Here is a 27811-nt window from a genome sequence, read left to right as displayed (position 1 = left end):
GACCATCCAAAAAATATATGAAACGTAAAGTCACTCTTCTAATAAATCATATGGAAATTCAGTAGCAAACCCTAGAACTGATGGCAGGATGCAGAGGAAGTTTTCTCATTTTCACATTAGCAGACTTTTGGTTCTTTTCCTAAATGACATTGCAAACATCCTGCCGGTTCTCCCGGATAGGGAGTTAACTTGATCTGCGGGAGAGATTTCCAAGGCCCTCTGAGCTCTCAGCTCAAATCTGGTTTCACAAGGCCTTTCTGTTCCCTGGGATGGCAGAATTAATCCAAGGTCAGGAGCATTTGGCCAACAATCTCCGTGGGTCTGGCAGGAGAGATGCCGGTCTATTTGCACTGTCTAGGCCAGACACACAGGCCTATAGGCTCCAGGTCTTAGTAGTCACTGGACACCCAGATTATGAGGGCCAGATCCACGCGTGCTGGGGTCCCATGCCTCCTTGCCCCTGGTGGTTGACCGAGAGGTGGAGGAGGGTGGATTCCGAGTGCTTCATTCCCATCCACTGTCTCTGCCGCGCTTCCATCAGTGACAGCGTTTCTGTGCACATGGAGGGCACTAGCCTTTTGGGGGACAAAGAGGCTCTCCACCAAAACTACCTGCTTATTTCCTTCACCTGCTCAGAGATGTTCTCTCTGTGTGTATAATATACATATAGATTCTCTCTATATATACACACAACCACACCCACATCCATATCCTCTCCCTACCCTCCCACCCCCCACATACATATATAGAGAGTACCTGTCAGGTGCCAGGCATTCTGCATCTTTTGTCTTAGATTTTCACAAAGATCCTATAAGATAGGGATTATTGTTCCTGTTTTCTAGATGTGGCATCTGAGACTGGGAGAATTGTCAGGTGTCAAACAGAATATTGCTGTTAAGCAGTGGTATCCAGACATGTACCCAAGCCCCGCTGAGCCCTGAGCCCATGTTTATTCCACAGCATCACGTCCTCCCAGATGACCAGATGACCTGTGTTTGGTGGACAGGGTGTCCTCTTGCACTAGGAGGCATCCAAAGGCCGTCAGCTCTCCTCCCTGGGCTGTCATAGAGGCATCTGTTAGCTGACACCTGGCAGCCCATGTGACACAGGAGATAGGTAGGTCATGTGCAGTCAGCTCAGCCGTGCCTTGGCCTGCAGCATTGTCAGCAGCAATGCCTCTCTTCCTGTTGCTCAGTGAGAACAGCCTTTTAACCAGACCTGTGTTTTCTGTGCTGACAACATTAGTGCTTCTCAAGCTAGTTGTGGTGAAGGACCAATTTTTTACATTTCCAAGCTACAGAAGACTAATACTTAAAAAATATAATAAGAGTATCATGGCAAATTACTATAAAAGTTTCCCAATGCTTGCTCTTAAATTCTGTAGTTATCTCATATACTGTGGGCCGTGGAATAAACAGCCTGTGGTCCACACTGGCCTGTGGAGGCATCTCGAGTGTCACTCTACCATATGATTTTGAGGAGGCTTAGACTTCAGAAGAAATTTCTGTAAGCCACAGTTTTCTTTTAAATTTAGAGTAATAATGTCTGTTTAGCATTCTAATTTTTAATATTGTCAACTTTTTGCAATTACAAAAGTAATTCATGCTTGAAAAAAAATAAACTTAAATTATACAAAAATATCCAAACCAAAAAATGTTTCCTTTTCTCTCAGTCCCAACCTCCAAACTACTATTACCATTGCTGAAGTTGGACGTTTGTCTCACATTCAAGAAAGAAGGGTGTGGATCAAGATTTATGACGAGGGAAGGGACGGGAAAGGCATTTTAAAAATTTGTCTGTTTTCTACTCTGTCTTGATTTTTATTCAAGGGGGAGATTATAACCTTTAAGAGTGTTATTACTCTGTATAGATTCAAAGGAACACGACGGTTACTTCACGTTTTCTAACACCCATTCTCTTTTGTTGCAGAGCCAGATCACATTAATGGACATCCCTGTGTTCAAAGCCATCCAGCCAGAGGTCTGTACCTTGTCCTTCCTACTGTTCCAACAACCACATTAGAGTGACTCAGTTTCTCCCTTTCTCTCTTGAAGTATCTAAATGCATGTGAACGTTCTAAGCCTCATTGAAGAGAGCATCCAGAAACTGCATTCTCGATGGTGCTCATTCTTTGAGACAGGTGTTTGGCTTCTCCAGAGAATGGCACCATGTCTGGTCCACTCTGGCGGGGCTGCGGCATTGGTGCCCACGGCCTCCATGCCCGAGTCAGGTCTTGGCCCACTAATGACTTTTCCCAGGCTCCTCCTGCGGGTAAGGGTCACCGTCCGGATAGGGTGTGGGGGAACGTTTTTCTAGAGAGGTTTCTTTTGTTGATCCCAAATTCTGGTGGTTGCCTTGTATCTGATTTTGAAACCAGTTGCTACAGCAAAACACTGTTTACATTAAATTGTAATGTACATTTGTAGCAACAGCATAGTCAATAAAGAGAAAAAAGTTGACTTTAAAATGTTGATTTAAAAACTACTGGAAATGCTTAGTAGTCAACAATGAGGCTTTATAGTTATTTTAGTCAGGGTTCTTCTTTTGTTAACAACTAATAGAAATGCATGTCAAAGTAGCTGTGATAGGCAGAAGAGGACTTTATTACAGGGATAGAAGGGGCTTTTTACAGAATGGGCATGGAGTTCAGGCAGCCTGGAGAGCCAACCAGGACACAAACCACGCTGCTTCTTGCCTCAGCTTTTCCCTCTGCTTCTCTCTTCTGCCTTCACTCCTGTTGGCCGATGTGGTCCAACCCGGCCTCCCCACAGGGCCCATGTTTACATGATCTCCCCTGCAGCCATCCTCCACACTGAGACCAGCAACTCTCAGTCCAGCCCAGCTGAGTCACATGTCTAGTGCGGGTGCTGTGACCAAGGTCAGGAGTACAAGGCCAAGTCCTGCAAGCACAACTGAGCTGAGGGGACCCAGCCTGGTGAGTGGGGTGCAGTTTCAGAGGAGGAGTATTGGTGGAGAGATATGTCAAAAGGTGTCTGCTGCAACCAAAAGGTGTCTACTGTGAATTCCAGAACACTCTTACTGTGCCCTTCTTACAGTATGGTAGCTGTAAAGATGGAGAAAAACAGCATTTTAATGCACAGTCAGACCACAGATCCAGGCCTCCTGGGAGCTGGTATCTAACCTATTATAGATTAGGAGGAAACTTGCATGTTAGCTGCGATCAGCATTTATGTGAAGACCTGGCAATGATCTGTATTATTTATGTGTGTGCGTGTGCGCACCCATTGTGTTCATTAGGTTTGGGGAGCTGAGCTATGTTTGCTTTTCTTGAATTGGCTGACATCCAGTCTTCTTCTGTTGTTGTTTTTTTTCTAATGTGGAGTTATCTATTCTTTCTAACTAAAAAAATATATAACTGAAACAACTCGCTACCTCTTGGAGCCTTTGGGGGGATAGTTGTTTAATGGTCACCTTAGTTCTCAGCTGGAGTGACTTCTGATCCTGTTCTCTGCTTAGCTTTGGTCTGGAGTGGCTTAGACATTTGGATCTTTATTCTCTGTCTTGATCACTGAGCAGGGCAGCCCCGCCTGCTGTGAGCCCTGAACCCTGAGACTGTGTGTGTGAGAGGCTGGGGTCGCTGTTCTGGCTGATTGCAGGAGGGAAAGGCTGGGAGTTCTTCAGAGGCACAACCAGCAGCAGACTTTTCCCCAGGGCACTGCAGTTCGGTTTTTTTCTTTTTAAATATATTTTAATTGATTTCAGAGAGGAAGGGAGAGGGAGAGAGAGATAGAAACATCAATGATGAGAGAGAATCATTGATTGGCTGCCTCCTGCATGCTCTTCACTGGGGATGGAGCCTGCAACCCAGGCATGTGCCCTTAACTGGAATTGAACCCAGGACCCTTCAGTCCACAGGCCGACGCTCTATCCACTAAGTCAAACCAGCTAGGGCTACAGTTTGGAAGGTACCTCATCCAGGGCATATCTGATTTCAAGTTGAGACAAGACATTAAGGTGGAGATGTTTTGCTTTCAAGATTTAGCTTGGAGCAGTGGTTCTCAATTGTGGCTGCACATCAGAGTCACCTGGGCAGCCTCTGAAACATGGGTGCCCAGACTCGCCTAGACCACTAAATCTGAATCGCTGGGTCAGGCTCCAGAACCCAGTCGGCCCTGTTTTGCACAGGGTTCTGGTGCAGAGTGGGGATTAAGAACGAATTGCTTTGAGGTATCTGGAGAAGCCCCAAACTTGAATGTTTTGGATCTATGAGATGTTAGCTAAAAATGGAAGCGTTTGCTTCTCATTGTCATTGTCAACATTGCAATTAAAAGGAAGGTTCTGGGAGCTGCCCAGCTTTTTACTGTTTTCATTTTTGTTAGCAGACTGAAAACTGGGATTTTCCCCCTTGAAGATGGCTGCCACATTGTGGCTGGACCATCTTAGAGTTGGAAGGACATGAATAGTGGACAATGTTAAGTTTGTTGTAGGCAAGACTTTCTAGGAAGCAGAAGCCAGCATCTGAGAGCAAGATGGGCACTGTGAGTGACCCAGACTCCCAGAGGATCAGGAACCTTGGACTGGTGCCTCCACCCCGGCCACACATGAGAATCCGTTGGGGAGCTCTGTAAAAATACAGATGCCAGGCCCCGTCCTTGGAGATTCTGATTCCATGGGGTTGGAGTGGGTGGGGAATCTGCGTTTCAATCAGTGACAGTCAGTATGCTTTTTGATGCATAAATTGATCTGTCTTTAACCAAGGGGAGCCCTTTCATGTCACCTCCTATGTCAACATGATCCCTTCATTTTTGATAACTTCCTTGCTCTGTGGCACAATGAGATATTCCAATGTGATGTTGTACACTTCCCACTGAAGACCTAGATTCAGGCATTCCTTAGGGTGCTGGTTTCTTTAGTGGAGAGTAATATTCATTGGTGAGAGGATATTCATTGCTACTGGGTTGCTGTTGCTTTTAGGTCTTTTCGGTGGACAGGGTTAGGAAATACTTATTTTTTGAAAGAAAAATCATGAGATTGTAATTAGGGCAGGTGGTGTTATTTTTCCACAATTCTTCCTTCCCTCCTCATCCTTGTCATAACTTCTCTGTGAGTGTGTATATGTCCCTATTGTATAGATTTTGGGCTTGGCCCTGTGACTTAGGCACAAGTAATGCAAGGGGTAAGCTGAAGTGGTTGGAGGCATGGCACGTTTCCACCAGCCCTCCTGGAATTTCTACTCTCTGTGGTGTACTGTTAGCTATTGCTCATTTACCTGGAACCCCAAACCCAAAGCCTGCATTCCAGCCCAACCTGGCACAGTCCAGGGGAACCCAGCAGAAATCAGTTGAGTTGAAGTCATTCTACAGACCTTTGAGCATGAAATAAGTAGTGTTGCCGTAAGCCTCTGAGATTTGAGGGCTCTGTGTTTATACCACATTATCTTGTAGAAACATGACCAGTACAATGTTGATCTTTCCACTTCCAATCTAACATTACAGAGTTGTAAACTTCCTTCCCTTGATTTTTAAAATATATTTTTATTGATTTCAGAGAGAGGAAAGGAAAGGGAGAGAGAAATTGATACATTAGTGTTGAGAGAGAATCATTGATTGGTTGCCTCTTGCACACCCCACACCAGGGATTGAGCCCACAACTCAGGCATGTGCCCTGACTGGGAATCGAACCGTGACCTTCTGGTTCATAGGTTGACGCTCAACCACTGATCCACGCTGGCCGGGCACTTCCCTTGATTTTTATATGTTATCTTTTACACAGACAATTTTGGTTCCTAATAACATTAAACAATTACATTTTTGTATCATATATAAAACTAGAAGCCTGGTGCACAAAAATTTGTGCACTGGCAAGGGGGGGCTCCCTCAGCCCAACCTGTGCCCTCTCACAGTCTGGGACCCCTTGGGAGATAATCACCTGCTGGCTTAGGCCCGCTCCCCTGGTGGCAGATGGCACGCCCAATCCCACGGTGTCTGCCCCGTCTCCCCCGGTTGCAGATGGCAGGCCCAGATCCCACGCTGGGTCAGGCGGCCGCTCAGATTGTGCTGCTGCCCGCCCCCCTGCCCCCACCTTGGGCCGCATGCGGCTGGGGATCTCGCTGCCACCCGCCCCGCCTGCCCCGCCCCACACACGACAGGCCCGGATCCTGCGCTGGGGCAGGCGGTGGCTGGGGATCGTGCTGCTGCCATCCCCAGGTGGGGTGGCACAGCGGGATCTGCCTGCAGTATGCAAATTAGCCACCACCTTTGTTGGTGGTTAATTTGCATATCACGCTGATTAGCCAATGGGAGGCGTAGCGAAGGTATGGTCAATTACCATGTTTGTCTATTATTAGATAGGATAGTTTTCAAATAACTATCATTGTTAATATTAACCAGCAGACTACTGTTAAAGCTTAACACTTCTTTGCAATTCCATTTGTCTTTAGTTCTCTTTTTATCTTCTCTCCCTCCAAGCCTACCACTGACACACCAGGCGGGCCTCCCTCTTCAGTTCCCCAGAGTCTTTGGAAGCACCAGGGCAGAAAAGGAGGGCTATGCCCCCTTGGTTCTGGAGATCTGCCTCCTGAGACCCTGTTGTAATCCTGGCGCCTGGAGCAGGGCTGATAGTAAATATTTGTTGAATGAGTGGAGAGTGGCTGAAGGACTGGATGAGAGAAGTGCTGCAGCAGAACACTCTCTGGGGCCCGTTGCCAGGGGGCGCGTCCCAATTAAGGGAGCATTCTTACCAGGGTGCCTGTTTTGTGGTGTCACCACTTCCCCAAAGCCAGGGTTTCGCCTGGTGAGCTCAGCCTTTGAAGATTCAAATTTCCAAATGCTGATGAGAACTGAGTAGAACTGTGGCTTCTGCTCCTTTCTGCAGGGGGGACCGCAGAGCATCATCCGAGGCTTAGAGGAAGCCAGGCAGACGGTGAGTTCAGGATTGGCAGGGAGCAGGGAAAATGGAAGTTAGCAAATGTGGAGCCACGACTGCCCTGCTCCCTGGTGACTCTAACAAGTGAAAGTTTTATCAAAGATTGGCGTGCTAACGTAGATACAACTTGCAGTATAATAGCTCACAGCTGTGTTTAACTTATAAGGTGCGGCCTAGAACCCTAACCCTGCGGTGGCGGATTGGGTTGCAGGGGCTGGGCGGGTTCCTGGCCAGTGGGGGGACGGGGGTGGGGGGAGGGCGAGGGCTCATTGTAAAGGATGGCTTTCCAAGGGGTCTGGGTGGCAGCAGCCTTGTGAGAAGGTACATTTTCAGGGCGGCATTTTGTTCCCACCAGCATTCTCTACCAAATAAATCTGTCTGTCATTATGCCCAACTCCCAGAATACGGAACTGAAGGTCCAACAGTTTCTCAGAAGTCAGTTTAAATGTCAGAACTGGTTTTGTCATTAGTTTCCATGTGGAGCAGCATCAAGGGGGAACTGCTGTTCTTAGAATGTGCTGAAAAGGAGCATGGTGTGTGCGCTGCTCAGTCCAGGGTCCTGGCCAAGCCGTGCTGCAGGCCCACTCACACTGTGCAGTGTGCTTAAGGGAAGGACACGATCTGACAAAGCTGGGTTTGCTCCCGGCCTCGCCCTTTCCAGCTCAGTTACTGCTCATTCTCTTTGTGCTTCGATTTTCTCATGTATAAGATGGGAAAATCATAGTTTTCACCTCACAGTGGGCATGTGAGAGCTGAGGTCAGTGCCTGCATGCAGTGTTCCCAGGAACCTGTGCCTGTCAGTCCTCCACAGCACAAGTTCCCATGGGCTCTGTGTATTAGGACAAGGTCATGCTCAGCAGAACCTTCAGGGTGCCTGTGTGGGAGCTGTGGCCCAGAACAGGTGACACTTTCAGCAGCACAGAGATTAAGAGCATTGAACTTGGAACCCTTCAGACCCGAGTTCACACGCTGACTGGGCCCCTGGATGGCAGGGAGGCTGGGGTCCAGTGAAGATGTGCATCATGGTGCGCGGAGGGCCTGTGGACATTGAAGGGAGACCTGCTCTGCCTTGGAGTCGGGACATCGGCATGGAGCCTTGAAGGCTGCAAGTGATCTTATCTTGTGGGTGATTTGGAGAATGGGATGGGAGCTGGGAAGGGCATTTCAAGCAGAATGAATCACTCATTGAAAAAGCCGATAATCTATTGAGCAAAACTAAACATGACTTTTGGTGCTGGTGTCTGGGAAGAAGAAAAGCTGAGCCTGCCATTCTCTTGGTTCTCTGTTCCTCAAGGGCATCGCTGCCCGGGATGTTGGCATACCCAGGGCTTGCCCGCAGTCAGTGTGTCATTTCTTCCAGCTGGCACTGGCACTGGCACTGGCACTGGCACTGGCACTGGGCGCGTGTAGGGTCACAGAGGCCCACGGATGGGTATCTAGTGGGTCCGAGTGTGATGCAAACGAGCTGCAGTGGGTACCAAAGTCAGTGAGGTGGGAAGCTGCTCTGTGGGCCTATGCTTTTTCCATTCTTCTCACTGCCCCCGCCAGCACTGCTCCATCCCCACCGCCAGGCTTCCCATGGTCAGACCAACCTTCACATTCTCCCTCACACATCTCATTCTCTGCTGTGCTACCTGCTGGAGAGACATAGACACATAGAAAGGGACACTGGCACCATCCAACCAGAGTGAGGGCAGAATGGATACAGACAGGAGACAAGAAGTACTGGAGGCCTGCAAGGAGAGTGCGGGGAGTAGGTATGGGCAGGAAGCAGAGCTTTTCTTCTACTTCGTTAGCCTTGGGGATTTGCTGAGGAATTTCAAAAGGGGAGTGGTAGGTAGTGGTAGGTAGCTCTCCTCCTTACTGTGGCCCTAAGAACCTGGTATTAAAGGAAAAGGCAGAACCTAATGGTATTGAGGTATTTAGGGTAAAAGGCAGATTGGTATTTTAGGAAATTTATTTTAACCACCGGAGTGAGGCAGAACCAACTGGAGACAGGGAGACTAGTCAGCAGGCTTTGCAATAGTCTGTGTGAGGCAAAGGTTGTAGTAACAGAGAGAGGTGAGGGCCTGGTGCTAAACTGGTTATGGGGCTGCTGTGGAGCCGAGACGAGGGGAGACAGGAGAGAAAGCAGTGGACTGTGCATTCGGGGAGCAGAAAGAAGAGCAGAGGTCAAGAAGGAGGCAGAGAAAGTGGCCCAGGGATAGGAGAGGCCTAGGGAAGTAGCCTGGAAATCAGGCAGGTGGTCAGCAGTGTTTTACCTGGGGGAGGGAGAGGGCTGATGGCCTGAAAGACGCAAAAAGGGCTGAGGAACCAGAAGTCAAGTAGTGGGCAAAGCAAAGATTTGATTAGGAGTAGGGAACAGAGAGGGAGGCCGGGAGGTCATGAGGGGAGCAGTAGTTCCAAGTTCAGGGTCTTGGGGGCAGAGTACTGGTGACTGTGCTTGAAGGAGTGATGGCTGTGCCATGTTGGTGGATGATGGTCTTTCTGGGAGGAGATTGAGGTGCTGGGGGCCGTCCCTGGAGATGACAGCAGATGGGAGAAGAGAAGACGATGACCCAGAGCTAAAGGCATAAGGACATCCTAGGGTTGAGAGCTGACAGCAATGTGGAGGGAGATAGAGGTGCCAGGAAATAGTTTGTGCTTCCCCAGAAGAAAGCTATGGACCTGGACTGGGAGCCTCATGAGATGAGGGACCAGAGTGTCACCACTACCTGCCACCTGAGTTAAGGCAGGGGCTGGGTGCTCAGTGTTAGTGGAAGGCAGTCAAGGGGTGGTCTGGGGCGTGCTATCCTCGCTCTCCTCCTTACTGTGGCCCTAAGAACCTGGTATTAAAGGAAAAGGCAGAACCTAAATGTTTTGGGACATTATCCAGATAGAACTCATGTCCCTGTGGGGCACTCAGAGCTTGAGACCCCAAGGGCTGGCCTGCAGGATGAAAACTCCTAGGGAAGTACACAGTTCCCCTGGGCTGCATGACACATTAGTTTAGGAAAACACTGCCTCTGGGTTCAGGAACCTGACCCTCTGGCCTTTTGTCTGGATGCTGTTTGCCTCTCTGAAGAAGCGGGCATTCCAGAAGGCCGAGGTCAGTGTTGGACTCTGGACAAACCCTGTGTGTCTTTGCTGCTCCCTGGAATCTCAGCGCTGGGCCTGGGAGAAGGGAAGAGCTTTGCCAGCAGGGAGATCGATTTCGCTGACATCATTAAAACCCACTCTCAGGTCACATGCTGGGCAGTTTTCTCAGACCATTTCCCTGCACTGCCCCAGCCTGGCCTAAGCTATTGCCACCTCTTCAATTACATCTCCCGAGGGTCAGTCCCGCCCCCAGCCCCCAGCCCCCTCTTCCATCCAGAGACGTCTTTCTAAAGCCAGAGTCTGACTGCTTCCAGGTCCCACCAGGCACCCTCTGAGGCTCCCCACTGTTCCGAGGATGCAAACCTATTGGCCAGGCCCTGCAGGGTGGCCAGCAACAGCCCTCCTGGCCTCCAGGGCCACAGCACTTACCACATTGCTGCTCTCTGTAGCCTTCCTGCTTCCCTCCCATCTGCACCTTCCCACCTGCTGTGCCTTCGCCTGTAATGCTCTTCTCTCACCTCTCACAGAGACTCCTTGACTCCTTGCCCCTCAAGAGAAGAAATTAGCAGCTTAGCTCCAGGGTAGCGCAGGTTCCCTGCCTGTTCGCTCCCACCTCACCACCCATGACTTCTTATGCGTAGCGCTTTTCACCATTGTGCTGAAATGTCATGACTGGAAAGTTTGCATAATTCTTGTGTCAAGTCTGTCTCGCCACTAGATTATAAACTTCATTTACATGAGGATCATGGCAGTACTGTTCACCCCATAGCCTGTGACCCAGTGCAGTGCCTGATGTTTGTTCAGTACATTTAGGATGTAGTAGTAGGAGGAATAGTAACAATAATAATATTGAATTCTCTTGACTTCTATCTTATACTGCCTCCCTCTATTAAAAACCCCCACCTGAATGAGGTGGTAGGGGCATGGCCCAGGTGTCCTCCAGTTGGGCCCGGCATGGGTGGGTGATGGCTCCCGGCCTAATGCTGGTCATTAGGTGCTGATGTTGGCACCTGAAGCCTGAGCAGCTGTCTCTTTCATCTGTTATTGCTCTGAGTTTGCATTTGTTATTTGCTTCTCATTTCCTAGTAATTGCTGTATCCATTGTGACACCTACTTGTGATAATGGAAGCAAAGTGGAAAAGGGCTTCCCCCTGCTCCACTCATGATGGAGACGGAGGTTGGAGTCCCTCTCTGCGAGGAGGGTGGGGAGAGCGGGCTGGGGCAGGAGTTGGTCTGGCTGCATACATAGGCCAGCAGCAGGTTTGATCCAACGAAACCAACTTTGCAACTTCCAGACTCATTTTTTTCTCCCTTCTTGAGTGTGGATATGACATTAGTTCTGGTTAGAAACCAAATTTCCTTTTAAATGAATTAATAACACAAAACAGAACCTTTGGTGAACAGCTGTTTTTATCCATGGGGACTTGGTGCCTGGTTGTGATTTCGTCTGCAAGGAAAACAGGATTCGTTGGGCTCTGATGGCGGGAGCAACAGCAGGATTCCAGGCAGTTTGGAGTGAGTGATGGGCGGATCACAGGCTTCAGAGGCAGGAAGGTCTGCATTTGCAACCTGGCTCTGTTGCTCTCTAGCTGTGGGATCCTGGCAGTTTCCTTCACCTCCCAGTGCCTGCATTTACTTATCTGTGAAATGGAAATGATACCATCTCCTAGTGCTGTGATGGTTAAAGGAGATTGCACAGGCAGATGAGGCGGCCTGCCCATGGCAGAAACTCACAAGTTATTTCTAATCTTTTGAGAGAAGTCAGGGATGTACTAGGGGGAAAGCAAGGGCGGCGCTCTTAAGTCAAGTGTAGAGGGCCCTGGGGAAGACCTTCCCTGTCACTGCTGTGTCCCTTACTCCGACCACAGAGCCTGGCACACTGTAGGATCAGTGCTTGCCAGTACTTGCCAATCCTTGTTGAATGAATGAGAGGCAGATAGAAAAGTATTTCTTTCTGTATGGCCTCAAGCTTAAGGGCTTGGGCTCTGGAGTGAGAAGGCTTGTATCTGTGTGATCTAGGTCTCAGTTTCCATGTATGTAGTTTCCAATGTTATATAGTTTCCAAAATGGAGGTGATAATACGACTGCCTTCAAGAATTGGGCATGAGGACTGAATGAGATATTTTAAATTTTTTCTTTGAGGTATAACTGACATGTAACAAACCACACATAAATAAAGACAACAATTTGATGAGTTTGGCTGTATGTATATACCTGTGAAGCTGTCATCAAATCAAGATAGTAAACATACCCATCACTCAAAAAATATTCTCATGCTCCTTGTGCTCCCTCCTCTCCAACTTCTTCCACTGTCTTGAAATCAGGTGGTCCTTAAATCATGTTCTATTCAAAATTGTTTTGGCTCTTCCTTCACATTTCCATATGAATTTTATAATCAGCTTGTTAGTTGTACGACAAGCCAGATAGGCTGCTGATTGTGGTTACATTGGATCTGCAGATCAGTTTGGGGGAAATTGGCATCTTGACAATACCTAGTCACTTCAACCATGAACACAGTGTATATCTTTATATATTTGGGTCTTCTTTAATTTATTTCAGTAATGTTATATAGTTTTCAGTATATAGTGTACATATTTTGTCAGATTTATTCCTAAGTATTTTACTTTCTGTGCTGTTATAAATGTTATTTAAGTTAAATTCCACTTTCTCATCACTAGTTTATAGAAATATGACCTATTTTTAATTGACCTTGTATCCTACAACTTTGCTTAAATTCACTTATTCCACATTTTTTTTTTTAGATTCTATAGGATTTTCTACATAGATGGTGATGTCTCTGTGAATAGTAACTATCTTCTTTCTTTCTTTTTACCTGATCAGTCTGGCTAAGTATATTGATGTTATTGATCTCAAAAAAAAGTTTTGGGTTTCATTATTTTTTTTTATTGCTTTTCTGGTTGTCTAATCCATGAATTCTGAGTGTGTGTGTGTGTGTGTGTGCGTATATATATATATATATATATACAATATATATATATACAATATTTGAATTCCAAGAGGAAAGGAAAGGGAGAGAGAGATAGAAACATCAATGATGAGAGGGAATCATTGATTGGCTGTCTCCTGCACACCCACACTGGGGATCAAGCCCACAACCCAGGCATGTGCTCTTGACTGGAATTGAACTTGGAACCCTTCAGTCCGCAGGCCGACGCTCTGTCTACTGAGCAAAACCAGCTAGGGCTGTGTTCATATTTTTAATTATTTCCTTTCTTCTGCTCACTTTGAGTTTAATTTGCTCTTCTAGTTTCTTGAAATGGAAGCTGAAGTCAATCATTTGAGACCTTTCTTCATTTCTCGTGCAGGCATCTAGTGCTAGATATTTCCTTCTAAGCATTGCTTCCCCCGCCCCATTTTTATATTTTGGGACTTCATTTCCACCATTTCAAAATGCTTTCTAATTTTTCTTTGGATTTCTTTTTGAACCATGAATTATTTAGAAATGTGTTATTTAGTTTCCAAATATTTGGGGATTTTCTAGGTATTTTATGTTATTGATTTCTAATTCCATTGTGGTTAGAGAACATATTTTGTACAATTTGAATTATTTTAAATTTATTGAGATTTGCGTTATGGCACAGAACATGGTCAATCTTGGTTAAGTTCTGAGTGAACTTGAAAAAAATGTGTATTCTGCTGTTTTGCATACTGTTCTATAAATATAATTTAGGTCAAGTTGGTTAATAGTGTTATCAAAGTCATCTATATCCAAACTGATTTTTTTCTACCTATCTTTTCTATTAACTATTGAGAGAAGAGGATTGAGAGAAGAAATCTCCCACTATAATTGAAGATTTTTCCAATAAGTTCTATCAGGTTTTGCTTCATGCATTTTGAAATTCTATTATTAGCTGTATAAACATTTATAATTGTTATGTCCTGTTGAATTTACCATTTATCATTATGAAATGAACTGCCTTATCCTTGGCAATATTCTTTGTGTGAAATCGACTTTGTTTGAAAATATAGCCATCTTTCTTTTGATCAGTGCTATCATGTGCTATGGTCTGAATGATTGTGTGCCTCCTAAATTCATATGTGGAAATCCTAACTCCTACGGTGATGGTATTAGGACATGGACCTTTGGGTAGTTAGGATATATGGTCTTTGGGTAGACCCCTCATAATTGAGATTAGTGACCTTATAAAAGAGAACAGCTCATTTCTTTTACCAAATGAGGACACAGTGAAAAGACGCTGTCTGCAAACCAGGAATTGGGCCCTTGGTAGATACTGATTCTACCAGCATCTTGATCTTGGGCTTCCGAGCCTCCAGAACTGTGAGAAATAAATTTCTGTTGTTTACAAACCACTCCATTTATGGAATTTTTGTTACAGCAATTTGAATGGACTAAGATAGCATGATATATCTTTTCATCCTGTTACTTTCAACCTATTTGTATCTTTGTATTTAAAGTGGGTTTGTGGCAGGCAGCATATAGTTGACACCTGCATTTTCATCCACTCTAACAATTTCTGCCTTTTAATTGGGATGTATATTTAATGTGATTATTGACCTGGTTGGATCTAACTCTATTCTTTGTTCCTCTTTTCCTCTTCTCCTGACTTCTTTTACCGTCATGTGTATCTGTTTGTGTCTACACTGATCCCAGCTAAAGTCAGAAAATGTCAAATGAAAAGAGTGCAAGACTACTTTTGTTTTTGTTCTTTTTTGAATTATCACATTCATATCCATCTGTCTTCTTTTTTAAATTTATTAAGGGTGGAGGGGGTCAATGGATAAAAAGAGAGACATCTGTAATACTTTAAACAATAAAGATAAGAAATCTATACTAATAAAAGGGTAATATGCTAATTAGACCGGGAGACCTTCCGTACATCCTTCCGGACAAAGCCATGGTGGCAGGGCTGAGGCAGAGGAGTTAGGGGCAATCAGGCCAGGAGGGGAAGGCAGTTGGGGGTGATCAGGCCAGCAGGGGAGGGGGAGTTGGGGGCAAGCAGACCGGCGGGTGGGGGCAGTTGGGGGCGATCAGGCCAGCACGGGGGTGGGGTGGGGCAGTTGAGGGTGAGCAGGCCGGCAAGGGGGGGCATTTGGGGATGAGAAGACTGGTGGGGGGGCAGTTGGGAGTGTGTAGGCTGGCAAGGGGGGGCAGTTGGGGGTGAGAAGGCCGGCAAGGGGGGGCAGTTGTAGCGAGCAGGCCGGCAGGCAGAGTGGTTAGGGGCAATCAGGCAGGCAGGCAGGATTGTGAGAGGGATGTCCGACTTTGGGCCTAAACCGGCAGTCGGACATCCCCTGAGGGGTCCCAGATTGGAGAGAGTGCAGGCCGGGCTGAGGGACACACCCCCTCTCCCATGCACGAATTTCGTGTATTGGGCCACTAGTTTTAAAATAATTAATTTATTGGGATGATATTGGTTAATAAAATAATATAGGTTTCATGGTCCAGTGGTAGTACTCTTGTCAGTGATCACATGACACCTGAGAGGAGGAAGGGCACCCACCTCCCAAAGATTCATAGGGGAGAAGAGAATGCACTGAGGAGAAGGCTTCCCTTGGAAAGACTGGAACTTTTCCCAAATTTGGACTTACCCCAGCACAGAAACCTTATTTTGAAATCCCCTCAGAGCTGCTTAGTGCACTGCCACGTGAAAGAAGCCACTCTGCAGGGGTGAACTTGGTGAGGCCACGTACCTGGGACCTGACCCGGCTGAGTTATGGCGTGAGCAGAGGAAGGAGGTTAAAGCAGTTCCTGTGTCAAATGATGTCATTTCTAGACCAGCCCCATCTTCTGGTATTTTGAAGTGGGTCATAGAGTCAGCAGCCACGCCATTTCTTTTGAAATTCATTGCACAAACTGCTCATAATGGTCTCGGTGCACCAGCTCCTGCTGGCATCTGTTACCTGCATGTAGTCAGTGTTCAAGAGTTCTTATATTGCAGACCCCTTTGGGAAACTTCCAAGTCTTCAAAATGGCAAACGGTTTCCTTGCCAAGCTAACTTCTGACTGAAAGGCATGTCAAGGCTGTCCGTGCGGATGAAGCTTCTGCTTTGTCTGGTAACACATCTGGGTTGGACGCTTTGATGAAGCAGGAGGGCCTGCCTGCCACTGTGGCTGGGGCTTTCTGTGGCCGCGTGCATTGCTGTCAGAGGCGGCTGTGGTCCCAGAGCCTGCAGTCTCGGCGGAGCTGGGCCCGAGCTGCCACCTTCTCCGGAGGCTTTGCTATGAACTGGAGCGGCACAGCACGCTGCTTCCACGCCCAGTTCCCGGCTCTCCAAGGACAAGTCTTGAGGTACTTGCCTGAACTTCAGACTGAAGTCCTACTTTTTTTTTTCTTTGAAAGTAAAGCAAAACACACAAAACAGAGAAAGAGGAATTCATTCATGGCTTGGCTTACTTACCAGCTATTTTTGGCCATGTGAATGAGGTAAATCTTTCAACTCACCATTATAGATGGTTCTGAAAAATGGGCGGTTTTGGCCTTGTTGCCCCCTGAGGAGCCTGGGCTGGACAAGGTGGTAAACTTTGTGCCGCTGAAGGAAATATTTGTGTAGCCGGGAGTGGCAGAGTTGTGCCTAGTCTCAGCAGCAGGAATCTGGAGATACCTAGAAATCCTGCCCTTCTCTTTGGAAGGCTGCTTCCACTCAAGAAAACACGCACAGGGAGTGTGGGTGACAGTCGTTCCAGAGAAGAAGGGAGAGGGAGAGAGAGATAGAAACATCAATGAGAGACAATCATTGATTCACATGCCCCACATTGGTGATCAAGCCCACAATCTGGGCATGTGCCCTGACTGGGAATCAAACCGTGACCTCCTGGTTCATAGGTTGACGCTCAACCAGTGAGTCACACACTGCTGACTTTGACATCTGACACTCACTGACTCTCTCATAAGTGGGCTTTGCAGTGATAATCTGGTGGGGTTTGCAGGCAGGGTTTTCAGCATCTGTTGGAAAACAAGAAAGTCAAGTGGACTGAATATCAAGGTATTATGTGTCAAGGAGCATCATGTGTTGGATGTCAGGGAGTGTTTCACAAGTTCAACTTTATATTCAATAATAATAATAATTACAACTATTTTGTGTCAGTCACTATTCTAATAATTTTATATCAGCTGAACCATTGAATATTCATAATAGTCATATAAGGAAGGCACTTTTAAAAATTGGTTTGAGAGAGGGAGAGAGAGAGAGAGAGAGAGAGAGAGAGAGAGAGACAGACATCAATTTGTTGTTCCACTTATTTATGCATTGGTTGCTTCTTGTATTGCCCTGACCGGAGATTAAATCCACAACCTTGGAGTATCAGGAAGATGCTCTAACCATCTGAGCCACCTGGCCAGGGTCAGGAAGGCACTTTTATTATCCTTCTTTTCAAATGAGTAGACTGAGGCCAGGGAGGTTAATTGATCTGCCCAGGGCTGGTCAGTGACAGAGTCAGATTCGAACTCAGGTGGTCTGGCTTGAGGGTCCACATGTCAGCCCCTGGTAACTGCCTATCGTGCCAGACTGCAGCACTATAGTTCATGTTTGCTCTCACGGGCACAAGTTTGGATTTGTTTTGGTTCTTTTCAGGAAGTTAGTATTAATTCTTTTTTGCTTGAAAAAAAAAGGAAAGAGAGAAATAATCTCTGAAAAGATTTTTTCATTCAGATTTAATGTGAAGATAAATTATGTATAGAATTTCACATAATTTTTAACACATGTTTCACTGCGGAGGGAGCCCAGAGCTTTCATTAGATCCCGAAGGACCTGAAACTCAAGGGCAGGGACCACATCTAGTGTGTTGTCTCTCAAATGCTTGGTGTGGTCCTGGGCACATGGCATTTGTTCAGTAAATTTTCATGGACTCACTGAATAAAAAGTTACTGTGCTTAAAGAATTGAACTTCTATCTGGAAAACTCACTTTTTCAAATCACATTACCTCCTGCTAATTGATACAGGATATCACACATTCAGTCAGCAGTTAGTTACTCAGCATCAGCTATAGCCACGTACTTAGTGTACAAAGCAAACAACTTAGATTCTTAGGTGCCCTCCTGAGCAGAGACAGATACTTCAACAGGCATGGCAGTAAGAATAGTAAGGGGGCCCAGCTGATGTAGCTCCCTATGTGGTTGAGCGTTGACCTATGAACCAGTGGTTGGGGGCTCTATCCCCAGTAGGGGGTGTGCAGGAGGCAGCCACTCAATGATTCTTTGATGTTTCAATCTCTCTCTTCTGATCCCTCTCTGAAATCAATAAAAATATATTTAAAAAAAAAGAATAGTAAAAGGATTGCACATGCACACAGGAGCACCCATGTGGTCTGGGGAGTGGTGGAGGGTTAGGAAAGCTTGTCTGGTTTTTAGCCAAGCCCTGAGGAATGAGGTGGATTTGGTCAGGTGAAGGGGAGGAGAAGGAATATTTCTAGGAAAGGGAGTACCATCAAGGCCTTAAGTGAGAGCTCAAGACAGGTGGGACAGAGGTGTGAACAAAATATTCCACCTGGCTGGGTCACGCACAAAGGCCGGGCAACTGGGTGGCTGGTGGAGGAAAGCAGATGATGGAGGGTGGGATGGGGCCCTTGGGGAATCTGGTTTTGTGCGTGTTGAATGTGAGGTGCCTGTGAGATTCCCACCTTGAGATGCCTAGTGCCATGGCTGCAAATAGAACACTTCTGTCTTGGATTCTGTGGGCATTACTGCACGCCCTTGGGCAGAAGTCTAGGTTCTTAGGAGTGCTGATCTGTCTATGGGAGGACCCCTGGCCTGAGGGAGGGATCTTGGGGCTGATTTGCCACTGGAGACTCATTAGTAGCCAAAGTATTTGGACACTAGTGGGACCTGGAGAAAAATACACCTGAAGGGGCAGCCTTGAGAGAAGTGGCCATTGTGATAACCAGAGCACCTGGATGGGTGATGCTGAGAGGAGAGGAGTGTCCTGAAAGCGGAGAGCCTGCCCCTCCTCTTCCCTCCCTGGTCCCTTCCTCCACTGAGGCCACCCAGGCTGACGTGCTGTGAGAACGGAATTGTGGGAAACCAGGTGAGTCAGGATATTTTTACTTTCAAGTAACAGAAAACAGCTTCCAGCCAGGTTGACAAAAGGGGACTTTGCCAACACAAAGGGGAATTTACTATAAGCCTCAGGGGGTGTCTCATGGGAGCTAGAAGTGGATGGAGGCTGGGATCCAGGCCTGGAAGCCTGGCCAGACACTTCTTTCATCTCTCCCCTCTGACCTGTCTCCTTCCTGGCTTCCACGCTGGCTCCCTGACTTCCTGGTAGGCAAGGAGGCACCCAGATGGCTGCATGGCTCCTGAGCCCTGGAGGCTGCTGCTTTTCTCCCCCCTCCATCTACATTCAAATTTGCACACGAGAATCATTAATGGCCCCATGGGGCTCAAGTTTATGTCATTCTAGGTGACTTGCCACCCTGTGATGGGGTTTAGAGCAAGGTGCAGTTCGCAGAGAAGCTGGACCTGGGCATGTGCTGGGGGGCCAGTGTCCTTGAGTGTCCCTTTGTCCTCATATGTCATTTGCCTCTTGGGGACCTTGGCTCTGAGACCCCCCGTCTGCTCCAGTCAGTGCCTTTCATGATAATATTGTGCAGGCTTCTGAACAGAGCCCGCGAAGGTGAGTGGGGGCGCAGGGAGGACTTGGTTGAATGAGTGATGCCTCCTGAAAATTAATGCCTCTAAACGGCCCATGTTTAGACAGCTTTTATTTGCATATGGCTTAGGTCAGAGGTGGGAACACTTGGCCATTAGAAAATAAGTTTTACATATTTAGTTAGGATTAAGAAAGATCCCCTTATGCAGGCACTAACTAGGTCTGCATTTTAGTAACTCTTCCTGTGGTCTCTGGTGTGTGACTCCTTCAGGGATGAAAGTTGGCCTCTGGGGGGCCCCAGACTGCCAGTGGCCGGCTTGATCTTGCAGCCCTTTGGGGTGGAAGGGTCCCAGCGCCTCGGTTCCTTCCCCTGGCAGCGTGGCAGGAAGGGGCTCTGCCTTGGCTGGGCAATGAGGGGGCTGCCCTGGTGGCTGGTGTTGTGTGTGGAAGTTCCCTTCCTCTAGACGCTTAGTATTCAGTTGGATGTATTAGATAGATTATATCTCCAACTGGGGAAAAAATCTAACTGCATTTAAAATCCTTTATTTATATCTGGCTGATACTCAAAAAGCCATTTGACTAGGTTTGTACCTGAATGCAATTGAGACAGTTATGTTGACTCTCCCTCCCACCCCAAGATATTTAAAAAAATAAATACTGTTTAATAGGATTTTGTATGCCAAGATTTAGTCTGAATGTCAGAGCATAAAAATGGGTTCGTATGTAATGGGAAGATCAACAGGCAGTCCCCCCACCCCTGGCCTCCCTCACAGAGTGGTCCTGGCAGCCCCTTCCTGCCTGTAAATACTTGGGGTTGCCTCATTGGCATGTCAGTACGGGCAGAAGCAGCCAGATGATTTTATGATCCATAAATGCAAGCACCAGACGTGCTCCGAAATTCATTAGTGTTTGCTTGTCATTACAAATAGCCTGTGTTGTTTGCCTTCCGACTAGACTGGCAGACAGGCAGGGCCCAACCAGGGTGTGGAGCGCTCCGAAGCCCTGGTTCTTGGGAAGTGAGAGTTTAGAGCAAACTTTTAATTTATGGCTAAAGATTGTTTTGTTCTCGAGTGTAGGTCTTGAAAGTTTGAATCTTTATATGTAGATCAGCTTTTCCTTCAGTGGAAAATATGAGGTTCTTGGGTAAAACCTACTCATAAACACAGTTGTGATCCTCGCCCCCTCACCCCCGCCCCCGCCCTGCATTGTGCATAAACTTTTTGGAGAGGGCAAGCCTCTCTGAACAGCCCAGACACTTGCCCTTGCAGTCTTGCCCCTCTTTGCAGAGCACAGCCCCCTCCTCAGCCGCCCTGCCCTCCTCCTGGTCCTGGAGCACTCAGGGTTCAGCCTGTGCATCCCCCATGGTCCATCTCAGACCCCAGGTGACACTGCAAGGTGATTGTGAGACTGCGGTGGTTCTAAGCCACTGCCCTCTGATGTGGGGGTGGGCCGAGCAGGCCAAGCAGTCTTGGCTGCGTATGTGCTGAAGTCAAGGTTCAGGCAGCCCTTGAAGTCTGAGTGGCATCTGGAGGAGGGTGATGTGCAAGGGGCCAGATGTCTGAGGTCTCCGAGTGGAGTTATAGATGTGAATGTAATTAGAGGAGATATTCTTCCAAATGATCTTCATATGGCTTGCTTAGGCATTCCCGGGCCTGCTGGGATGGTGGCTTTTTATGCTCATTATTCAGTCGTCTCACGCATATTGACTATGTGTGAGGCTCCCTGCCTGGTGTTTCAGGGACTCAAGAATGGGTGAGAAATCCCTGGTTGAATGAGAAAGGTAAGAAGTTTATGTATATAATTATAAGGGCCACACTGAAGGGGGCAGACTAAGTGCTGTTTGGGAGGGAAACATCCCGGGGCTCCTGCTTGCTTCTGGCCTGGAAAGGTTGGTATGATTTGGACACAGAAAGGGCATTTCAGGTGGAGGGAGGGAGCAGCTTGAACATAGGTAAGGCAGTTGGGAAGAAAGCGGCCTTGTACCGGGACCAGTGAGCAGATTAGTTTGGCTAGAGCAAAGAGAGGTGAAGGGTATTGTGGAAAATTAGACCAGAGGTTAGAGTGGTCTCATCGTGGAGGTCCAGATGCTGTGCCCAGGCCTCGTGGAACCTGGTTCTATAGGCACTGGCCGATCTGTGGTTCCTTCAAGAAAGCTGGTCAAGCAGCAGCCAAAGTCCTACAGGCCCCCTGGCCACAGCATGCTCCAAACCAAACCCGAGATGCTTTTCCCAGAATCCTGCTGTGGTCTCCCACCCCTGTAACGGCACACCTGCCCACCCAGTCAGGCCAAAAACTTGTCATCAGCGACTCCTCCCTCTCCTGCATTCTCTACTCTTTGCACCCTGTCTCCCCATCTTCCACTCCTCTGTGTCCCCAGTGCCTCCTCCCAGCTCAGGCTGCCCTCTTACTTCCTCCTCAGTGTATATGCTTACCTCCCAACAGGCATCTCTACACCCACTTCTGCCTCATCCTACTCTGCTGCCACGCCCCCCCCCCCCCCCCGCCCGCAATTTTCAAATCTCTATCCACGTCACCGAGCTGCTTCAGAATTTCCACTGGTTTCCCCAGTGCCCGTAGGATCAGTTCCATGTCTTTAGGATGGGTATGTAGGCCTTGTGAGACCTGGCGTATCAGCCTTCTTCTGGCCCTCCCCACTCCTGTCTCTGCTTCTCCTACTCCAGCTTCCCCGCAGGTCCTTGGGTCTGCTTCCAGGCCTGTGCACTTGCTGTTCTCTGCCTGGTGTGTTTGCCCTCTGTGCCACTCCCTCTGTGTTATCTGGCTCACCACTAGCCCCCTGCTCCTTAGCTAAGCCAGCCCCGTGTTGCACTCTCTGTCTTCACACTCTGAACTTGTCCTTAGGCACTTAATAACACGTTCATAATTAACAAGATCTTCTCCACTGGAAGGCAAATGCCCTGTTCACTACTCTGTCCCCCAAGCCTTGCACAGTGCCTGGCACAGAGGAGGCACTTTGCAAAGACAGGCTGGCGATTGCTGATTAGATGGGGCCGAGACAGTTGAGGATCTGGCTGGGCCTGAGTTTGGGCTTGAAGCCATGGTCTCATTCCCTGTCTTATAAAAGGTGGTTTCACACCATCAAAGGCTAGTGGCTCCATGTCTGAAAGTTTTCCTCACACTTCTAATTTAAATAAGTATCCCTATATAGATCAAACATTGGAAAGGTTGGTTTTTTCCTTTTAGTCGTTCAGGAGAGGAAACAGCTTTTCAGAAAGAGCCATTCCTCCCGATCGGCTTGTACACCGGCTGTCTGTGGTCACCATCAGGCAGTTCGAATGTCAAAACAGCAGGCACTCCTGTACTGTGTCCTGCTGTGCAGCCATTACTGGAATTTATCAAAAGTCTGGCTTTTATCCGGAAATCTTGCTCTGTCTAGGGACTTCAAGCTGCTTGTGATAAAAAACCGAGTACCTGGGAGTGGGGGAACACTCTTTCAGGGTGATGTTGAATGAAACTATTAACTTGATGAATAAAGACTTCCCCTGTGACTCCCTCCTGCAGCCCTGCCTCGCTCCATACTGTAATCAGGCCTGACTGCAGGGAGGGGCCGGGCATGTCCTTAGTCTGGCTATTAGAAAATGTAAAATATGTGTCTTGCATGATATTTCTGGGTTGGAGCTTCTAGGCTTTCTCAGCCAGGAATCCATGAGAGAATTAAGCCTAATGCCCGAAGGTCCGTTGTAACAAAGGCCCCATTCTCCGGAGAACACAGAGTCCCGTCATTTTCTGTGTTCTGTGGTCCAGACAAGGAACCTAGTGGAGAAAGGCTGCTCCACCTGTTGTTTCTAATTTTAATTCACATTCCTGTAGTGTCTCTCTTTGTTGGTTTGAGATAGATGTTACTAGACTTCTAAGTCCTTTTTAAAATCTAAACAAATGTTTCATTTTGCTGATTATCTTGAAGTATCTGAGAGGATCGTATCACTTTATCTTCTGTGATTTATCAATGCGCTGTTGTTATGCTAAAATTTTCATAACATTAGCTTATTCTTGTATTTCTTTGGCAAACCTGCTAGGTAATGTGGGATGATTCTGTGTGCAGTGTGTGTGTGTGTGTGTGTGTGTGTGTGTGTGTGTGTGTGTATGCGAGTGTGCGCAGGAAGTTTATCTGTTAGAGCAGTGGTTCTCAACCTTCCTAATGCCACGACCCTTTAATACAGTTCCTCATGTTGTGGTGACCCCCAACCATAAAATTATTTTCGTTGCTACTTCATAACTGTAATTTTGCTACTGTTATGAATCGTAATGTAAATACCTGATATGCAGGATGTATTTTCATTGATACAAATTGAACATAATTAAAGCATAGTGATTAATCACAAAAACAATATGTAATTATATATTCAATATGTGTTTTCCAATGGTCTTGAGTGACCCCTGTGAAAGGGTCGTTCGGCCCCCAAAGGGGTCGCGACCCACAGGTTGAGAACTGCTGTGTTAGAGCGTGATTGATAGCTGTGACTGAGCAAAGGAAGTCGGGTAGCACTGGAAGAGGAGTTGAATCCCGGTGCAGTTGTACGAAAGGACTCATCCGTGTGGGATGATTTTTTCCCCTCTTGTTCTGAATTTGTTAGGTGTTAGGGTTTGGGACTTTTTCCTGTCACTTTTTGTATTCTGGAATAGATTATTTAGTGTAAGAATTAGGTATTCTTTAGAAGTTTGAGAGGACTTGCTGGTAAAATCATATGGTTCCAGAACCTTTGAGTTAACTTTTCCAGTTTCCGATGTGGTGTTTAGCATACTCACCAGACATAGGAAAGTTTGTTTGGCCAAAAACTGGAAAGCAGTACGAAAGATTAGGTCGTTGCCTGCCTCTTCCTATGAAGCAGGTACTTTCAGAAATTTCATGTTGTGTTCCCTGCCGTGTTCAGGGTGACCCTGCAGTATGTGAAGACCAAGATTAAGAAGGACTGAATTGTGCTGAAAACGTGATTGCCAAATTTCAGTTGCAGTGGAAACAGTGAGCTGCAAATTAGAGATTGCACAAAACCAGAGTTAAAAGATGAGTATGGGGTTCTCTTAGAACTCCAAGGAGAAACAAAAGGAGACAAACATGGTGAATTGTTTCTAGGAGATGTCATGTGTGTATCATAGGAATTCTACCAAAAGGAGGGATGGGGCAGATGTGAGAAGATGTTGGTAACATAGTAAGGACAGCAGCAGGTTATAAAACCACACATACAGTATGAGCTCAATTTTTGAGAGTGAGTGTGCAAATGTTTGTGTGCCTTGCACTGGGAGTGGGGAGTGGCCACTGTCCAGGGGACAGAGGTGCTCGGTGGCTAAGGGCCCAGGCTCCTGACACCAACAGGCCTGCCTGAGTGTGAATCTTGGTTCTCATATTGACTACATCTGAGGATCTGAGCATATTATGTAACTTTTCCAAGTAAGCTTTGTCTCTTCATCTGTAATATGGGGCAATAATTGTAGTGAGAATTCACTGAGCAACAGGTAAATGCATGTAAAACTGTGGGCCTTGTGCCTGGCATTTAGTGAGCACTCAGTAAACGTTGCTATTGTTGTTGCTGTCATTGCTATTGATCCAAATGTAAACTCTGATTTTCTCTGGGTATTGGGCTAATGGTGATTTAAATTTTCTTCTATGGGCTCTCTGCATTATCCAAATTTTCTGTAATGAACATATACTAGGTCCCTAATAAGAAACCACCCACTAGTGGTTTTTTTCTAAAAAGAGAACATCTGAATGATGTTATTTGGAAAAAACTTTCCCCAGGAATTTGGGGGAAGGGAATTGAGCCTCATCCCCAGTGTGAGAGTGGGAAAAGAAGGGGTGGCCCTGTGGGGCTCCTATCGGGCCTACGAGTGGGCAAGCTGATCTGCCGATGGCTGCTCTCTGTTCTGTTCCTGGGGCCCTTTCTCTACCCCCCTGATGGACGGGAGCCTGTGCTCAGGGGCGCCCTTGGCTGCTGCCCTGCGCTGACAGCTGGTTCTAATTACGCAGAGCTGCACAGCACTAGGGCTGGAAAGGGAATGTTTTGGGAAATTTGCATCATCTTCATGATCCCAAGTCTACATGTTTTCTGAGCAGACAGTAGTTTGGGGATTTGATGAAGTAGTGGTGGCTATAATCGAGTTGCTTTTCTATAGAAACTATGACTCAATGCTGAGAAAGATGAATTACTTCTATTCATTCAGTGATCTCCCCCTCGTCACACACCCTCACTCTACAGAAGGCGCCATTTGTCCCTGGCGACTCTCCCCTCTTGTGGTTTGTCGAGTCAGGGGCTGAGGCCCAATGAAGGCCCCCGTGTTCATGCCTCCTGGGCCCTGCCTCCATCCCTTCTCCACACACACAGCCCCTAGCAGGTGTTTATTTCAAATTACTAAATCGAATGGATCTCACATGATACTCCATGTGTGAGATTCTAGTACAGATGGGTCATAGCACAGCACAAGAGCACTTCATGGGTTTGGGTCTGTCTGCACTCATGTTATCAGCAGTAAAACTTATACAGTGTGAGGCTTTGGGAACTACCTCTTCTCAATCTCTTCCCATCCTTCTCAGAATAAAATCCAGCCCTTCGCTGTCCTCAAGGCCAGGCTTCCCCACCCCTTCCTTTCCCATCACCTCCCTGCCCACTGTCCCCCAGGCTCGTTCTGCTGTAACCACACCAGCCACCCTGTTGTTCTGAGAGATCCCATGGTTGCCACCCAGGCTCTGTGCACCTGTCCTTCCTTCTGCCTGGAAGCCTCTCCCTGCACTTGTAGAGCTGCTTCACCTCCTTCGTCTCCATGCCAGTGCCCGCCTGCCAGCCAGGCCTGGGGCATCCCCTCCACACATTCCATTCCTTCGTCCTGGTGATACTTTATTAGGATTTGTCATCTGACTTATTACAAGTTTCTCATCTCTCCCCCTTCCTGTAGGACACAGGTTCCATGAAAGTCACAGCATGTTTTGTTCCTGGCTGTATTTCCTAAAACAGCGGTCGCCAACTGGTGGTCTGCGGACCACTGGTGGTCCGTGAGGTCCGAAAGGTTGGCGACTGCTGTCCTAAAACATACGTTAACTCTGATAAAGAAATGAATGCAGACGTGCTTACTGTTGTCCCTTTTTTCTTTCTCATCCTTCTTTATCCTTTCTTCTCACCCTTTCCACTTTTCTCCCTCTTCCTCCTCCTCCTCCTCATCATCTAAGAAAGAGGTAAGGACACCGCTGCCCACGGACAGCTACTCAGAAGGCTTGGACCTAGAAGTGTCTTTTAGCACCTCAGCCTTGGGGAACAAAGCAGGGCAGTGTAGGTGTCTTTGCTGCTTTGAGTTATGCCTGTCTACCCCATAGGACGGACACTGAGCCCCTCGAGGCCCTGGCACATTTCTGTCACTTAGCCCTGCCTTCCCTTCCTCCTTCCTCCCTCTCTTCCTCAATCTCTCCCTCCCTTCATTCTGTCCTTCCTTTCTTACATCCTTCCTCTCTTCCCTTGCCTCCTTTTGCCTTTCTCCTTCCCTTTTCTTCTCCTTCCATTTTTCATTACAGCTGGTTTTGTTCCAGGGAGGGTTTATGCAGCTCCTGCCAGGAGCCCTCCAGGATGCTGTCCGGCTCCCCAGTGAGCTGCTGCCTCCTTTGGGCTTCACTTGCTTAAAGCCCTAACATCTCTCTGTAGGACAGGCCTGTTTCCCGAAGGTCCAGCTGGTCGTGATTTCGCAGGAGTACTCCATCAAAAGGTACAGAAGCTTCTAGTGGGCATGTGAAAACTGTATGTTATTTATAAATGTTGGCACTGACAGGTTATAAGCTGGTAATGACTTTATAAAAAAATTGTATATTTCTGAGTAATTACTCGACTGTGAAGATTTAATTTTAGAAGGGTTACAGTGTGTAATATTGAATTATGTCATCTATTAAAATTTGTTCAAAGTTATCCTGTACATGATAATCAGATAATACAGAAGATCTTGTGAAAAAAGGCTTGAACCCTTACCCCCACCCCTCTCCAGAGGTGAACTCTTTAAACCGTTTTTTCTTCTACTGGTGACTTTTGGAACTTTATTTGGTGCATGGAAACCTTAATTTGTAGTTTCATCAGCTTTAAACAGTGTTTCCCGACTGTTAACTTCCTATGCTTTCCTTTCCCCCTCCACCTGTCACCTCCATCAGCTGTACTTTCTCATTGTCAGATTAGTTAAATTAACATTTGGACATTCTGCAACTGCAACCAAGTCCATCGCACTTTCCCTCAGGTTGACCCTAAAAGTTGAAAACCAACAAGCAGCATTTATTATTGTTACGGCTATGTAAGTATT

The 27811-nt window shown here is 47.1% G+C and overlaps 1 protein-coding gene across 2 annotated transcripts in view; it reads left to right on the top strand.

The window, feature by feature from the left end:
- RALGPS1 (Ral GEF with PH domain and SH3 binding motif 1) overlaps positions 1 to 27811 on the top strand; it is a 228297-nt gene that overhangs the window by 54286 nt on the left and 146200 nt on the right. For both annotated transcript variants that reach the window (XM_023743512.1, XM_023743513.1), the window contains exon 4: positions 1930 to 1980. In XM_023743512.1, the coding sequence (XP_023599280.1) occupies positions 1930 to 1980 (51 nt within the window). The remainder of the gene's footprint in view (positions 1 to 1929; positions 1981 to 27811) is intronic.

This window comes from Myotis lucifugus, unplaced genomic scaffold, assembly GCF_000147115.1.
Source record: "Myotis lucifugus unplaced genomic scaffold, Myoluc2.0 scaffold_397, whole genome shotgun sequence".
Lineage (NCBI taxonomy): Eukaryota > Metazoa > Chordata > Mammalia > Chiroptera > Vespertilionidae > Myotis > Myotis lucifugus.
Note: the sequence above shows the minus strand (reverse complement) of the source record. Positions and strands in the feature narration are given on the sequence as shown.